Source organism: Drosophila melanogaster, chromosome X (genome assembly GCF_000001215.4).
Source record: "Drosophila melanogaster chromosome X".
NCBI classification, from domain to species: domain Eukaryota; kingdom Metazoa; phylum Arthropoda; class Insecta; order Diptera; family Drosophilidae; genus Drosophila; species Drosophila melanogaster.
In genome coordinates, this window is record NC_004354.4 from 6,590,678 (window position 1) to 6,606,676 (window position 15,999).

A 15,999-nucleotide genomic window follows, 5' to 3' on the forward strand; every position below is an offset into this window, starting at 1 on the left:
ACTACTGCGGCGAACTGCCAAAAAATACATTCAGTATTCTTTTGCACTTGGTATATATTTTGAATAGCGAGTGCGCTAACTCGCACGGTAACATTGCGATAAGTCTGCAATCTATCGGTCAGTCGGTCGGTCCGCGGTGACGAACCGCAGCAGTGTCTATCGATAGGACCAGCTGTTTGCCACCACTAGTTACTAAATCGACAGACGAAAATAAAGAAAAAGTTGGGTGCAGTAACAATCAATCCTCAACACACAAGCTGTGGGCCACGATTGCGATTTTAGCCGACGGGGCAATTGGACAATTGGATGTGTTCCGCTTCCGAGTTGTGTAAGTGCTAGAAAATTTTTTTTCCCCCCAATCGAGCGAAAGCAAAACAATCGCAGCAGCAGCAGCAGCAGCAGCAGCGACAACGCAAAGCAAAAACTTCGCAGCGGAAAGCAAAAGCAAGGCAGGCAGGCAGCACGCGGGCAGCGAAGCTGGCAGAGAAAGGAAAACCGAAAAGCAACAACAGTAACAGCAGCCAGAAAACCGAAGAACGCCTTAAAAGAAAGTGAAGTGAAGTGCGTGCGGAGAGACACAATCGTAAAAACAAGATATTCTGCTGAACTTCTTTTGCTCTTCCGCCTGCGTTTAAACGTGCTTTTGTTTTCACTTGCCTCAAAACTCAACTAATTCACAAAATTTTTGTTTTGTTTTGTATTTGTTTTTTGGTACTCGCGGCACGTGTGCGAATGAATGCATTTCCGTCAAATCGAAACTTGTTGCAGAGTGTCACGCCTCCTGCGAGTCCCCCGTTTCCCGACTGGTTAGCATCGTTGCAAAACCAAAAAAAAACAGCACTAGCATCGATATATATACATATATTTAAAAAAAAAAAAAAGGAAAGGCAACATCAAAACAGCGAGATGGCTGGCCAACAGCTCGTGGTCTTGATCCCCAAAATAAATCCCAACTCCCCGAAGACCCTATACGACCTGTCGCTGCAGGCCCTCATCGGGAGTATGAACACCAAGATACCGGCGCTGGACAGGATCAGTCGACTGGCTGAGCTGCCACGCAACTTGCTCATCGATGTTTACGAAATGGTAAGTGCCAGCCACCGTTTTTTCCCCTCCAAGAATCCGAGCAATGCCATTATCTCAGGGTAAATACTTGGGGTTAACTAGGTTCTGAATATTAATAGTGCTCTCCTATATTTCCAAACTTTACATGTTATAAGTTATTATCGCAAAATGGTACAAAATGGTAATGGTACTTTCCTATGATCTTATTATTGTAATATCTTTTTATTTTGCGGAATTCTTTATGAACATTTTATAATTTTTGAGCTGCTCAAAACACACACACACATTAGATTCCCGAAATTATGCGCATGCAAAAATGTACATAGATTCTTGAAATCAAGCAAGAATGAGGATCCCTAAACTTCGATGCCCAGTTAGTTCTTATCTGAACTCTCCATACTATACACATATGTATTTCGCCACTGGCAATTACCATTCTCTCATACCCATTATCAGTGAGTATGAGTGAATGGGTGGCGGGGGCGGGGGGGTATGGGCACTTGTCTGTTTGTATTTGCTTTTCCGCTTAAATTGTTTACACCCCAACCAACCACCAGTTCGCCCATTAACCCATGGCAAAAAAAAAAAAGACCTTCGCTAAGACGGAGACTGCGAATATTGTATATGTTATATATAGATTAACACTCAACTCCCACCCAAATGCATTTAGATTTCGTTGACACATTATGATTGGCACCGATTTAATTGTAGATTTTACTATAACCGATCGTTAAGCGTTATCTGTACGAGTATGTAAATAATAGAGCAACCTAAAGGGTAGACTGCTGATAAAGTTCATCATCAATTGAATATGCATTGTTTATTTTCACTGATCAAGAGACTGATCGAATATCGTATATGACAACCTTCAATTATCGGAATTTATTTTATTATATTGCGATTACATAGTAATCCAGGAATAAACTCCATCATCGTCGCTGTGCCTAGCGATCCATATGTGTACCTCCGGATGGATTCCATTCGGACGAAGGCCATCCAAGTGGACAGGCCGGCCAGACCAGACCCACAGGTGGTTGCGAATGCACATTGCTGGGCAGTGCCAGCGTGCTGTGGTTTCGATTCCATACATGGATTGTCATAATATGTGGCAATTACTGTGTAAATTATAAACAGAAGCGACATTGATGGGCGGGGGGGACGGCGCTCTATAAATAAACCAACCAGTCGGATGGGTCCAGCGCCCTTTGATTGTCCTGTTTGCAAATGGTGGGCCTCGCTCGGGGATCGGGATTGGAAATGGGAATGGGAATGGGATTGGGATTGGGACTGAGACTGGAATGGGGGCTGCAGTGATGCAGTGATGCATGGACCTTGCTTAAATGGCGCAGCTGCTGGCTGAAGAGCCATTGAACTTGCTGATAATGGCTAAGCAAATTCCATTGTCCGCTGATTGGATGTAACATTTCTTTTCTTCACTTGGTTTACTTCTTATGTAGTGAAAACGCAAGTTGAACTAAAATTATCGATTATGAATTGATGGAAAAAAAAATACTCCCTTACTAAAGTGTTTTGTAGTTGGTGACCTATTTTGGTTTAACGGCTCAATGGTGCTTTCACTCAAATACCTAATTACCAATCTTTGTTTGAACATCCACAGATGTCACAGCAGGAGTCCTTGAAGGACACGCTGCTGGAGGAGCTGGCCCAGCTTGAGGTATTCGCTCGACTCGTTCGCTATCCATTTGCTCGCAGTCAATTGCTGCGCATAATGGCCTCACTAATGGCCAGCCAAAAGATGCTGGCCAAAAGACTCAGCGAGAACTATGTGTCGCGCTATGAGGTGGTGGCCGGTCACGAAGAAGAGGAACTGGAGTCGAGTATGGATACAGTTGAGGATCGCTCAACGGAGTTCAGTTCACTGTATACCTACGATTCCGAATCTACAAATGCAGACAGCATCAGTGATTTTAATGACGAATTCAGTGCTGATATCGGAAGCATAGTAGGTCTCCCACACCGGAGAGCAACACAGGAGGAACTCGATGCGATCAATGATTCTGGCCTCGAGGAGCTGTCCGCCGTTGAGCTGCAGGTCATAGATCTGGGCCTGCGCCTCGGATCGTTCCTCTCGGAGGCTGGATGGATGCAGGAGAGCATTACCGTGCTGGCATGCCTTAATGTAAGACTGAAGGATCTGCCGACCCACAAACACTGGTTGCAGTTTCGACTCGACTGCCTGCAGCGGTAATTTATATATTTCTTAAGTCAAATTATCAAATCAATCAAACAATTTGTAATTAAATTTAAGAACTACTATTTATGATTAGTATTTATTATGCATTCATCGATAAGAACTAATCAAACAAACATATATCCTTCGTATAGCCTTTTGTATGCCGAATCGGCCCATTGCAACTTCAAGGAGGCAGAGAAAACCTACGCGGAATTGATGGGTCTGAACAAATGGCTCAATAAGAGCGTGCCAAACCAGCTGGTGGCCATAACCTACAGTCAGATTTCGGCCATGTACTTTGCCCGCAATGAGTACAAGAACAGTCATTTGTGGAGCGGTCTCGCCATGCGATTTTTAAAAGGATATGCGAATCCACGGTGAGTTGTGTTCCCTGCCTTAAGTTTAGCCTGGTTATGCGTGGCTTATTTCAAACTTAATCCCCGACAGCACCATCATCGATGTTCTGCGCCAGGCGGCGAAGGCCTGTGTCGTTAAGCGGGACTTTGCCCGGGCCAATCTGCTCATCTGCCAGGCGGTGCGACGCGCACGGTAAGCAAATTATTCCACCGATTCGACAGCATTTTGCACTTCTCTTTCTTTTATTAAACTTTTTTTTTTTTCCCCACAGCGAGTACTTTGGCCCAACGCACCAGAAATACGGCGATGCACTGCTGGACTACGGATTTTTCCTACTCAACGTGGACTCGGTGTTCCAGTCTGTAAATATATACAAAGAAGCACTGGCCGTGCGTCGTGGTATTTTTGGGAATATGAACTTTCACGTGGCCATTGCCCATGAGGATTTGTCGTATGCCTACTACGTTCACGAGTACAGCACCGGTGACTTTAGCTGTGCCCAGGATCACGTGGACAAGGCTGTGAATATAATGCAGCATCTGGTGCCAAGCAATCATCTAATGTTGGCATCGGCGAAGCGCGTAAAGGCACTCCTGCTGGAGGAGATTGCGCTGGACAAGATGGCTGATGGCATAGATGAGGAGGATCTGCTGCTTCAATCCGAGGAGCTGCACAATTTCGCCCTGCTTCTCTCGCTGCAAGTGTTTGGCGAGGTGAATGTACAGACGGCGAAGCACTATGGAAATCTGGGGCGGTTATACCAAACGATGAATCGTTTCGAAGAGGCGGAACGAATGCACAAAAAGGCGATCAAAATTAAGTCGGAACTGCTGGGTCACTTTGACTACGAGGTTGGCCTGTCCATTGGGCATTTGGCCTCGCTGTACAATTACCAGATGAAGAAATACCGTGATGCCGAACAGCTTTACATGCGCAGCATTGATATAAGTATGTGTATATGGATAGAAAAAAAAAACAATTTGTTGTTAAATTTCACATTAATTTGCATATTTCATGCAGGCCTGCGTCTGTTTGGGAACTCATACTCTGGCCTGGAGTACGATTATTTGGGTCTGTGCCACGTCTACGAAACATTGCATAACTTTGAGAAGTATTTGAAGTATGCGCACAAGCTGGAAAACTGGCAGATGTTGCGTGGCCAAAACCTCACACAAAATGTACGTAACGTTTTGCATAAGTTCATATAATTAACATACGAATTGATGATCGATATTCTTGCAGAAGTCCAGCTATCCCGCCATCGAGGTGGACTATTCTATCGAGGAGGTCAAGGCCAAGTACTTCAGCATGTGCGCCTCGAAAAAAAGCGCACACCCCTCGGTGCACGAGGAGGACACGGTGAACGAAAACTGAGTAGGGGCTTTGGTGGGAGTGGTTGCCGAATCGGAACCGGAATCGGATATGGTAGCGGACGACGATGAGGAAGTTACAGTTGCACCTGCACTAGCAAACGCAATCGCACCCACATCCCCAGCAACGGATGGCACAAACTGGAGGGCAAACTGCAGCAGGAGCAGCGGCAATGGTGACAGCGGCGTCAACATCTGCAGTTTGTCTTAGATAATAGATTCGAATAAGTTAGCCCACGTTGAAAATGAGGAGGCACATCAAGGATCGACCCGGGTGTTCTTTAAGAATCTCTCAAAGTATGGTATGATAGCATAGCTTGGTCGAATTGAATATTCAACCACGTTTCGTTCAAGGTTTTTATTTGCCATTTCCATCGAAACAGACCCGTAGTTATAACCGAACTACTATACGTATTACATCGTAACGAGAGTGTGGGTCAGCTCAGCAAATTTTTCACTGTGTTCCAGTCATCATCGAATACGTCCAGTACCCCTAGTTCCCGAAGTTTTCAAGGATGCCAAGTCCAGTTTTTTCAGTCAGATAGACCTAGGCTAAGATGTAGTAGTATTGTTGGAGCTTCGGTTAACCGCTTAATCGGGAGATCGTTGAGCAAATAGTTTTTTTTTTTTTGTAAGTAATATATATTGTAATATTCCCCGCGTTTTGTTCCATGTACAAATGTTAAAAGTTTTTCTGGACTTTCGCCTCGAATAATTCAACTTTTGTATTTTTTCGAAAACCACAAAAAAAAGGGCCAGTCGCCGCCAGAGGACAAAGTTTGCTTTCGTTAGAGTAGCACGTGTATTTGTTTCAGTTTGTAATACCCCCCACTCCCCCTACCCTTTATAAGATTTAAAGTTGTATAGAGTGCAAGAAGTATGCCCATTGTATAGTCTAAGTCCTAATCCAAACGATATAATAAATATATATATATTTCTTTGCGTTCGCATTAAAAAAAAAAAGAAGAAAAAAAAATGCATGAAAAGTATTGTCGCAGCCCCCAAAAATTGCGAAAGGCGACGGGCAAGCGTTGTAAATAACTCGGGTTGAATATTACAGCTTCCAGTTAATAGAAAATGGTTTATAATACATATACATATTCTTCACATAAATAAATATAAATGAATGCCTATGAATTAAGACAATTTATACCATTAACATTTGCTACCTAGAGCGATACTTAATAATACACAATTGAAGTTGCAAAACTCTTTTTGGCATTACTTAGCGTTTTAGTTTAAGACCGTCGTCGTAAATCTCAAATAAAATAAATGCAAAAATCAATGGTGTAACTCTGTGTATTGTAAATGTTACGAAATTTGATGGGGTAACCTTTTTGGTCACTATTTAAATTTCGAATCGATATCGCAAAATCACGATTTTTTAAATTGGAAAGCATCTGGAAATTGGAAAGCAGGTGGCACTCTGTATGGCATCATTTTTGATAGTCGTGGAAAAGATGGAGATCGCGCTATTCGCGAATGCTAAAAAGCTTTACGATCACAAGCTTTACGAGTGCGTTATTCCAGCGGTAATATTCAATAATATCTAATATAATTCCCACATGGTTGTAATGCGCTCCATTGCCTACAATTTGGCAGGCGGATCTGCTGAGAACCGTGCTTAAGAATGATCGCTATGTGGCCACACTGGATGTGGAATACCAGGTGCTGCTCTATCTGCTCAATGCAAACTACAAGGAACGAAATTATCGCGCAGCTCTAAGGCATTTCGACGAGATCATCCATAAGCGGCGACTAATGATGCGCCACAAGAATGCCGTCTTGGTGGCCATCGAAAGTTCCTATCCGGAATTCGGAGACGCGGAGCAGCGTCGCCGTGCTGCCGAGTGTTATCGTCAAATTGGGAATACCGACATGGCCATAGAGACATTGCTTCAGGTGCCACCAACATTGCGATCGCCGAGAATCAATCTGATGCTGGCCAGACTGCAGCATCATGGCAGCAGACATGGAACCACCAAAAAATCGGAGGCCGTGCTCGCCTACAAGGAAGTGATCCGCGAGTGCCCAATGGCGCTGCAGGTGATCGAGGCGCTTTTGGAACTGGGAGTCAATGGCAATGAGATTAACTCGCTGGTGATGCACGGTAGCTACATATATATATATGTACATATGTACATAAATCATACTTTTTCCATTAGATCATTCAAAGTGATTCCTGTAGTTTGCACCCTATATGTTCCTGATTTCATGAAAAGCTTTTCAAAGGCTGTGTAATCCATTCATATCTTCGCCTTATCAACTAGCTGCCACGGTGCCCGATCACTTTGACTGGCTGAGCAAGTGGATCAAGGCTCTCGCCCAAATGTTCAACTTCAAGCACTCGGACGCATCGCAGACCTTCCTCATGCTGCATGACAACACCACGTTGCGATGCAATGAGCACCTAATGATGGCACTGGGCAAGTGCCTCTACTACAACGGCGATTACTTTCAAGCGGAGGATATCTTCTCGTCGACGCTGTGTGCCAATCCGGACAACGTCGAGGCGATCGGACTGATGGCGGTGCTATGTGGTCAGGAGGGCGGTTGTGAGCAGGACAGTGCGGATATGGATTACCTATTCGCAAAGGTGTCCTCCGAAGTGAAATACACGGCCAGCCATTGGTTTGCGCATGCCCAGCTGTTGTACGATGAGGGAAAATTCGAGCGGGGCTTGAATTTCGTAGAAAAATGCCTGGATTCGGAGCCGCGTAACCATGAAGCCCTAATCCTGCGCGGACGTCTGTTAATCGCGCTGGAGCGGCACACGCAGGCGGTGTGTGCCTTTCGCACAGCACAAATGGTGGCACCGTATCGTTTCGAGATCTACAGGGGACTCTTCCACAGCTATTTGGCTCAGAAGCGATTCAAGGAGGCCAATGCCTTGTGCAACTGGACGATACGCCTCTTTCAAAATTCGCCAAGGAGCTTCACGGTACGTGCTATATAATGCTTCCATTTACATGGTTTTATACATATGTATGTGGCTTCGCTTTTATCGACAGATGTTTGGTCGCACGCTCTTTCTTTTCCCGGATCCAAGGATGAGAAGGACTGCGCGGAAGTTTGCCGAAAAGTCACTGAAAATCAATCATATCTACACGCCGGCGGTGAATCTAATTGCCGATATCTGTCAAGTCGAAGGTCCGACCAAGGCCATCATAAAACTGCTCGAGAAACACGTTATTATCTTCCCGAAGGTGAATCTGCTCAACCATCTCGGCGATATAATGCGAAAGCAAAAGGAACCCGTCAAGGCGATGGAATACTATTACAAGGCATTGCGGTAAGTTGGGTGGTCGGGTCTGGTCGTGGAAGCAGCTTATAACGTATATGATCTATACGCAAAATTTCAGTCAAGATCCCAAAAGTAAGCGCACTTTGCGAGGACTACGTTTATTGGCGAAATCCGACGATGAATCACCTGTCCTGGACGAAAGTGACGACATTGGGATGGATAATCAGCAATCCATCAATGACCTGACCACGCTCTGTGAAGCAACAAATGCCCAGGGTGCCGAGGGTGCTGAGAGTGTGGAGAATTCTCGAGAGGCATCCTCCTCAGCAGCCGCAAGGTCAGGTCAGGAGGAAGATGTAGATGAGCACGATTGGATCGACGTGCCAGACGGCATGTCGTATTAGTTAGCGTTTGATATGCTGCAACGCACGTGTTACAGCAGGCAGATTGTGTCAGCACTTAATCGGAGAGCGCTGTTAATGTTAACATGGCTTTAATAACAGAGACGTGGTTCTAAAACCCATTTCACCATAAAAAAAATAATAATAATGTCTCACATACAACAATAGTCCTTTATCATCCATTGTCTAAAAGTGAATGTTTTTTTTTTGTTATTAAGAATTGTACCCCACTTAATTGTTTTCTCTACGCTCTTGGCACTGTTACTGTAATCAACATACCCGTTAAAAATGCCTCTCAATGTTACATTTTTGTTAAAAGATTGTGCCGCCAAATTTAAAATTTTAATCTCAAAATAAAAATATATGCAAAATGTAGACACTGGCTTAAACTAGATTAATTGAATATATATTTAGAGCTTACCCGCTTTATTCATTATTTATGCAGTGCTTTATAGAAGTTAATATATTTCCTTATCAAATTTCCTAGTGCATTTGAATTTCTGCAAAAAAAAAGAAATAATTCATTAAAGTATTAGTATCTATACAGCAAATAAGTTAAAAGAATTACTGAATATATATTAATTGTAAGATTTCATATTTTATAATTTAAAAAACCGCTCAAATGCCTAACATAATCCCTAACAGCTGGTTAACATGGCGCGAGAGTTTTAACAGCGACGTCGCCGTCGTCGTCGCGAGAGAGAGGCAGCGGCGCCGGCAGAGCCTATATAATGAACAGCGGCAGCCCATTTTTTTGAAATTTTTCAACCGACACCGCGCGCTGATGGTTGTGTCTCGGTTTCCGTTAGATCTTTTCGAAAATTTGTCTCGAAAACATGCGTTCAATTTTGCGGGAAAACGATATCACACGATGATATTTGATTTCTTTCAAGAGGATATATTGTTATAATGATTGCTATATATACTCCTCACAACCCAATCGATTTTGGGCCGTGACGCGGGATTTTTTGTTTATGTTCTTTTGAAAGCAGTGTGCGAAAAGAAACCCTTTTTTTTCGAATAAAAACCGCGAAGTGAAGTGCCTTTTGAACCAATATACACGCAATATTGATATGATTCAATGAGATCTTTATCGATTAGATTTTTCCCACAATTGTTATACTTTTGTGAACGAGAAACAAAAACAAAATAAACCCAAAAATTTGCATACAAATCTTAAGATTGGCGGAGCTCTACGAAAGGTTTGTATTAAAATGTGTGATATTTCAAACAGACGATTTATTATATGATATAGCATTTAGTCATTTCCTTTTCCATTTCGACGAGAACCGACAAACGGTTGATTTAATCAGACACTACTATGTGTTTATCAGTGGAATAAAAACAAATGGGAGCGTTACACATGTTTGGCGATTGTGGATTTGTGTGTTGTGTGTTTGCCTTGTCGTTCTTTCGCTTGATAAAGCCCAGAAAAATATTGTCTTGCACACATGCCCTATCATCATCGAGTGGGTCACCAAAAAACCATCCAATGCACCATACATACATATATATACAATATGTGCATCGTTTATAAGTACATATACATACATATGTTTCGTCGTATCACCCACTTTTATCAAGCGCACGCACTTGTTGATTTCGGCACTTTTTGTTGCACTTTGCCAGTGGCAGTTTTGTGCCAAAGTTCGTGTGTCGATTTCCTAGAACGCGATTTGGGGTTTGTCATGTCAACAAGAATTGCAAAGAGTTCGTTCCCTTGGCTTTGTTTGCTTTCCGCTGACTTTCTTGCGGATGATGGGGGTTCTTCCGCGAAATCGGCTGATGAATAAAATTAAAATCCGCTGCACACCATAAATTTGCCCCCTCGAATATAACCCTCTCCGCCAAATCGCTCATCCGCCCTCAAATTCGTCGGCATGCCAATTAAAAGCAATAAGGCAAAACGTTGACAGGATCGGCTTACAGATGCGGGCACACATTTAGTTCAGATTAAGTAAACTTGAAACTTAAAATAAATGTTTAGATCAAATACTTGTTATTGGCATTAATTTTGCTTTGTTTGTGGCTATTTCATTACTATTTTCAAACATAAATCGACTATTATTTTCGCCTAAGCTGTGTGTGTGTGTGTTTGTGTCAACAAACAATTTACAGCTGTTTACGCCTGTTGGACGCCCGCAACAACAACAACAACAAGCTGGGGTAAAGGAGTGAAAGGAATATTAAATGCACTCTCTCCCTCTCTCTACCCTCCGAATTCTCTAGAGAAATGACGAGAGCAGAGATCTGGACTGCTGGTTTCCAGAGTCTCACGCCGTCAATTGTCGAAACTGATAAGAAAAATGCTCAACTGATAAAGGGTGAAGCACCAACACACTCGCATACTCTCACACACACATACACACGTCGAGAGTTGCGGGTCTTAAGTTCTGAAGTCCGGGGTCTTGAGTTTTAGTTCTGCCATTTGGGCTGGGCCTCCATATGTTTTCCCATCGCGTATAGCGGTCGCAACGCATGCGCCTCTCCTCCCACAGCTCGCCGCATCTCTCTCTCTTGTGAGCTCCCGCTCTTTCCCCTACCCTATCCCTTTACCACTCGCACTCACGCACACTGGCGCAGAGATAGCGGTTATGGGATTACAATAATTTCCAGAAATCAATGCACAGTGTGGTAGCCACGCAAACGCATAAATACATGTGCCCCGCTGTTTGCTTTAACTGCGAGTTTATTGATTAACTATAATAATAATGATGATCGCGTTTTGATTTAAAGTTAGTTAGGCATTAAGGTTCTAACAGATTCATTATATTATTATATTTTTCCCAAATATGTTAGTTCTTGAATAATTAGTATAACTACTTTGTACCACTGTGCCATCGCTCTGTCGTCCAACTATTGTAATGCGTTATTCCTTCTGCTGCTTCTTTCGTCCTTTTCGATTCTCTCCTGGAATCGTAATAGTTGGGCAAGGACTTGCGCGGAAGCTGCTGGCGAATAGGGGGAGGTGGATATTGCAACCCTGCGGTTCGGCTGTTCTGCGTGTTGCGAAAAGTCGGGCCAAGTGAGTACCAACGTTAGTCTTCGGTCATATGGTCGCCCGTCGAGTTGCGGAGTTGCGGTCTCGCGGAGTCGCCTTCTCGCGCTATTTGGCGTCCACGAACATCCGAACATCCTGTGCCACTATAATTCCCAATTTCCCCGCTTCCGTTTCCGACTTCTGATTCTGCTAGCATACTATTTTTTTTTGTTGTGTCTTTTTTGTTGTTCGGCGTTTAGTGATTTCAACCTGTGTGTGGTGCTTTGTGAATTTTCCAAGGAATATTGGTGTATTTTGGCATCGCTGTCGTTTTTTTTTTTGTAGCACACTTACCGTTATAATAATAACGTGCTTCCTTCCTTGTCTGGCCGATTTTTCGGTGCCGCCACCTCTGCCACCATCGTCGCGTGCAGAAAAAGTAAGCGCAGAATTTAACGTACACTTTTAGTGGCATTGTTGTTGTTTTGGTCCGTTAGGGTGGCAACCATCGATTTGCGTGTCGCGCAGCCGAAACACAGAAATTCAAAACTCAAAATCAAATCGGCAAAAAGAGTAGACATAATAAAAAAAAGTATATATATACAGGGAAACAAAAGAAATCTAATGCCAAAATAGCAATTCGATTGTCTGATTTGGGCGAGAGAGAAAGACCCAAAAATCAAACGAACAAACAAACAAACAGGCAGCACAAAATAATGATTATTATTATTATTATTATTATTGGTATTGGTTTTGGAATTTTAGTTGGAACTCATCGTTTTATCTGTCTGCCGATGATACACACACTATACACACAGATATATCTGTACCGGAATGCAATGGTGTAAATCATAAACAACATGCGGCGCATTCAATTATAATTCCACATGCAACGACACCCCCGATAACGAATGAACACTATATAGCTATATAGTACCCCTTGGCTCGCCAACTCCCCCGATATTTATATATATACACACATATAGGGACTACAAGTGAACAACAAAGTGTGACAGCGCCGCTGGTTCCATTGCTTATGGGGTTTATCTGAACTTCCACTTACAGAACGACAAATGACAAATGACGCGGCTATATGCATATAGTATGTATCCATCCATATATGGATTTCCATAAAATATGTCATTCGACCAGGGATAAGGTTCCAGATCCAGTTTTAACCACTTAGGGGTAGACAAATTTATGACTGCAGAACTTAACAGTTGAGTAGATCGACAAAGGCTATATTATTCCTTCATGGTCATAAATATAATAGTAAAGATAATAAGCCAATAGTGCCTGTTCATTACAGGAAAGCCATTTCTTAACTGATCTTTAAGCTTTTGTTCAAACATGGCGATAAGAATGGTTGATAAGGTGTTCCAGTTTATTTTATGTAATCCTGTTGATTTTCATTTGGTATATCTCCCTTTGAAATTATTCTGCAGCTACAAAAATAAAGTAGTCTTCAAAAGATTATTTATGATATCCTGTGTGGGGACTAGAGCTCCATGTTTTGCTTTAAATAAATACAGAAAAGAAAAAAAACAGGAACAGAAACGCTGAGTCATAAATCTTTCTATAAACTTTCTTTGCATCGCTGGTTGTCTGGCGCTTAATTAAAGAACTTGTGTATGCTCTATGGCAATATTATTAATTTTCCCTTACTGAATTTTGCCAACATTTTCATGACTCATAGTTTTGCAGGCCACCACCACCCATCGAGGTGGCGCCTCTTTTTATTATTATTTGCCAGGAGATTGAGTCACGTCAGCTGTTCTAATGAGCAAATGGTAGGTAGCCGGCAAATTGGGGAATTGGTGGGGGTTGGTGGGCTGAGTTGCTGGACGACCTTGATGACCGCATGCGCAGGCATTCGTCACGCACTCGAAAAAAGGCCGGAGATTCCCTAACAAAAAAAGGTCAGAAAGGCACTCTGCACATGTGGCATTGACCTTGCACAATTCTTACCTGCCCATTTGGCCCTCTCACCCGCTGAGCGGCCTTCATGGAAAAGGTTCAAGCCCAAAAACCAAACCAATCGAATCCAAACAGAAGGTGTTAAGCCAAGATAAAGATATAGTCGATTTGTTAGTTTTGAATGACCACGAAATGTTAAGATGCATCCAGAATGGTTTATAAATAATGATGCTCAAGTATTTGTATATCCCAAGCCGCAGGACACACCCATTTTGGTTCCGTTTCGTTTTTCAATCGGAATCCCCTTCACATTGCGTGCGAATTTTCGTATATTTTAAACGTGTGTGGTGGTGTTTTCCCAACTCTCTTGCCATTTCCGCTTGTCAGACATTTGTCAGCTTTTAGCTTATTGCCAACTTCTGTAGCAAAAGTCTATGAGCGATTGCGAAACAAGCCTACACCGATTGCCAGTCTGGGCTATGACTTTGGTTTTGGGTTTCGGTTTTTGTTTGGGTTTGGGTTTGGTTTTGGGATTGCGATTGCGATTGGAATTGGAATGGGGGATTTGTATTGGGTCCGAGACTTGAGCCCACCACAGTACGATTCCATTTTCGTTATTCATCAGCACAATATTTTTTGTAGTCGTTTCTTTTCGCTCAGTACAACGCATATTTACGTAGGCCATTCGAGCCAAGTTAACGCCTTTATTTATTGACTTATTTGTTTAGACCACCACCTCGCGCCATCTCTCTTGCCAGTTCTCTAGTTCTCTAGTACGTTGTGTGGCACAACGTCGCACACTCACGTTCAATGACAAAAAGCAAATAAAACTCCATTTACCGTTTTCGACTTACGTCGCTGATGATGTCACACTCACTGTCCAACTATCCAACTATCCAACTATCCAACTATCTAACTATCTACATACTATATATGCATATTTCATTTTCGATTTCCTTTCTCTCCGTCCTCAGGTTCCGGCCGCAGCTGAGGAAAACTGAGGAAAACCAACAGAAACGACCAAGAAACCGAAGTGAAGAACGCGCACCGAGTGAAGACATCAACGCCAGATCGGTAAGTTCATCAAAGGTCGCCTGGGGGGGGGGGGGGGGAAGTGTTAAGCAAAGAAGGGTGGGGTTGGAGGGGGGGGAGGGGCAAAATGTGTTGGAATGGATCGTAAAAGTCATAGAAGTCATAGAAACTTTCATTGTTATTCGAAAATTTATGGGCTGTACAGAAACAGATAGGCTGTGTTTCAAGTTGAAATATAAACTTCCTGGTGTTTAATTAATATTGCGTAGATTTCCACAACTAACATATATATAAATTATCATTTTAGTAGATTTTCCATATATTTATTAGCGTAAGTTTATTAATTACAATAGGGCTTGCGCGGTCTGCACTTAATGAGACGAATAGTAAGTACGTGGCGATGACCGACGCTTCTAATCTTCCAAAATCGACTGACTTAAGTATAGCAAGAGTTCTTATCTCTAAAGCTTAACAAGTTACAGTTTCTTATAGGTAAAGCTCGATCTATAGATGGGAAAAGCACTTGAGGCTTACGACTATATTTCGGGTGTTTTGTGATTGTGTTAACTCCTCCCCTTCTAAGACGAAGGCTGTCCACAGACTTTTTACAATTGGCAAATCTATTTGAAAGCGGATCTTACGGGTAACATTGGTTGTGCACTAAGTTCCCATACTGCCAACCTGGTACTGCGTTAAACCATCGAAGGGAAGGCAGCTCTGCGTGTCTGGATGATCCGAGAAGTTCGTAAATGCTGCTGATTCTCCATGTCATGGGTTCGCAACAAGGTTCTGGAGATGATCGTAGCGAACTTGGAAAAAATCTTTATTGTAACCGTCGACTTGTTGACGACGATGATGCTGATGTTGGTTGAACTAGTTGACCATCAAAACGTATGTGTTGAACGCACTCTGGTTGGCGTCTGATGGCAGATATTATTCAGTTCGTCGTTTCAGTACCCAGGCGCAGAAATAGTTGCCGCATCTTTACGTCTTTAGCAGATACTACGTTGATAGATCTTAATTCCCTCTTCTACTCTTCTCATCTACTTAAGAGGTAGTTACAGTTTTAATACTAAAGTTTTGACAATAATTAAGTATAACAATTATAATTTTATAATAAAGTTCATTCAGATATTTTTGATATTAAAGTATGTAGTAAAACGCTTATTGATTGCAAGTATTGATTTTCCTATTTAGTTGAACAGAATCAGGAAAGGGTATTGATAACATTAGTGTTTTATTTTTTTTTTAATCGGGAATTTGAAATCTAATTAGAGTGAGTGCGCTATACTGTTATTATGCCGTTTTGGTAATGCATTTATTTTCTATGGTAGTTTCAGGAAATATTTGTGGTTGCGTGGACTTTAAGTTTTCAAATCATTCGGGTCTAGCATTTCATCACATACCTTTAAAATTTTCTAAAGAGGATGAAGCGGAAA

General features: G+C 42.5%; 3 protein-coding genes and 1 long non-coding RNA gene across 9 annotated transcripts in view, besides 1 other annotated feature; 3 read left to right on the forward strand and 1 right to left on the reverse strand.

Annotated features, from left to right (window-relative positions):
* Window positions 1-98: 98 nt before the first annotated feature.
* On the forward strand, window positions 99-6,277 carry Pat1 (Protein interacting with APP tail-1). 3 transcript variants are annotated; one of them, NM_001272357.2, is made up of 9 exons: window positions 99-328; window positions 769-1,086; window positions 2,684-3,270; window positions 3,412-3,636; window positions 3,707-3,808; window positions 3,888-4,564; window positions 4,637-4,794; window positions 4,859-5,283; window positions 5,341-6,277. In NM_001272357.2, the coding sequence occupies exons 2-8, from the start codon at window positions 907-909 to the stop codon at window positions 4,988-4,990; spliced, it is 2,061 nt and encodes a 686-aa protein (NP_001259286.1). In that variant the 5' UTR covers window positions 99-328; window positions 769-906; the 3' UTR covers window positions 4,991-5,283; window positions 5,341-6,277. The 3 variants fall into 3 exon arrangements, with proteins under 3 accessions (NP_001259286.1, NP_572328.1, NP_001259285.1); NM_132100.5 differs by having other exon boundaries at window positions 4,859-6,277; NM_001272356.2 differs by having other exon boundaries at window positions 4,862-5,953.
* Window positions 1,856-2,392, reverse strand: lncRNA:CR43832 (long non-coding RNA:CR43832). The gene is made up of 2 exons (NR_073634.1): window positions 2,248-2,392; window positions 1,856-2,180 (listed from the first exon to the last, which is right to left on the reverse strand). It is a non-coding gene; the product is annotated as a long non-coding RNA:CR43832 (long non-coding RNA).
* A 133-nt stretch (window positions 6,278-6,410) lies between the features above and the next one.
* On the forward strand, window positions 6,411-9,022 carry APC7 (Anaphase Promoting Complex subunit 7). Of its 2 annotated transcripts, NM_132101.4 has the most exons (5): window positions 6,411-6,518; window positions 6,589-7,096; window positions 7,257-7,927; window positions 7,998-8,278; window positions 8,349-9,022. In NM_132101.4, exons 1-5 carry the CDS (start codon window positions 6,417-6,419, stop codon window positions 8,632-8,634), a joined length of 1,848 nt encoding a protein of 615 aa, NP_572329.3. In that variant the 5' UTR covers window positions 6,411-6,416; the 3' UTR covers window positions 8,635-9,022. The 2 variants fall into 2 exon arrangements, with proteins under 2 accessions (NP_572329.3, NP_727101.1); NM_167079.2 differs by having other exon boundaries at window positions 6,506-7,096.
* A 362-nt stretch (window positions 9,023-9,384) lies between these two features.
* The window catches only part of pigs (pickled eggs), a 52,954-nt gene continuing 46,339 nt past the window's right edge, over window positions 9,385-15,999 (forward strand). For 2 of the 3 annotated variants that reach the window (NM_001298020.1, NM_132103.3), the window contains exons 1-2: window positions 9,385-9,833; window positions 14,503-14,602. The gene's annotated coding sequence lies outside the window, so the exon portion shown is untranslated. Of the gene's footprint in view, window positions 9,834-11,647; window positions 12,051-14,502; window positions 14,603-15,999 lie in introns of those variants that run through there. The other variant, NM_001258621.2, reaches the window with a different exon arrangement.
* Window positions 14,854-15,999: part of a mobile genetic element that runs on past the window's edge.

Bases quoted from the DNA above. Each gene is read 5' to 3' on its own strand.
- Pat1 (NM_132100.5), top strand. From the start codon at position 907: ATGGCTGGCCAACAGCTCGTGGTCTTGATCCCCAAAATAAATCCCAAC. The intron at 3,637-3,706 runs GTGAGTTGTGTT...AATCCCCGACAG, and splicing joins AAAGGATATGCGAATCCACG to CACCATCATCGATGTTCTGC. The intron at 4,565-4,636 runs GTATGTGTATAT...TATTTCATGCAG, and splicing joins CATGCGCAGCATTGATATAA to GCCTGCGTCTGTTTGGGAAC.
- APC7 (NM_132101.4), top strand. From the start codon at position 6,417: ATGGCATCATTTTTGATAGTCGTGGAAAAGATGGAGATCGCGCTATTC. The intron at 7,928-7,997 runs GTACGTGCTATA...TTTTATCGACAG, and splicing joins ATTCGCCAAGGAGCTTCACG to ATGTTTGGTCGCACGCTCTT. The intron at 8,279-8,348 runs GTAAGTTGGGTG...GCAAAATTTCAG, and splicing joins TACTATTACAAGGCATTGCG to TCAAGATCCCAAAAGTAAGC.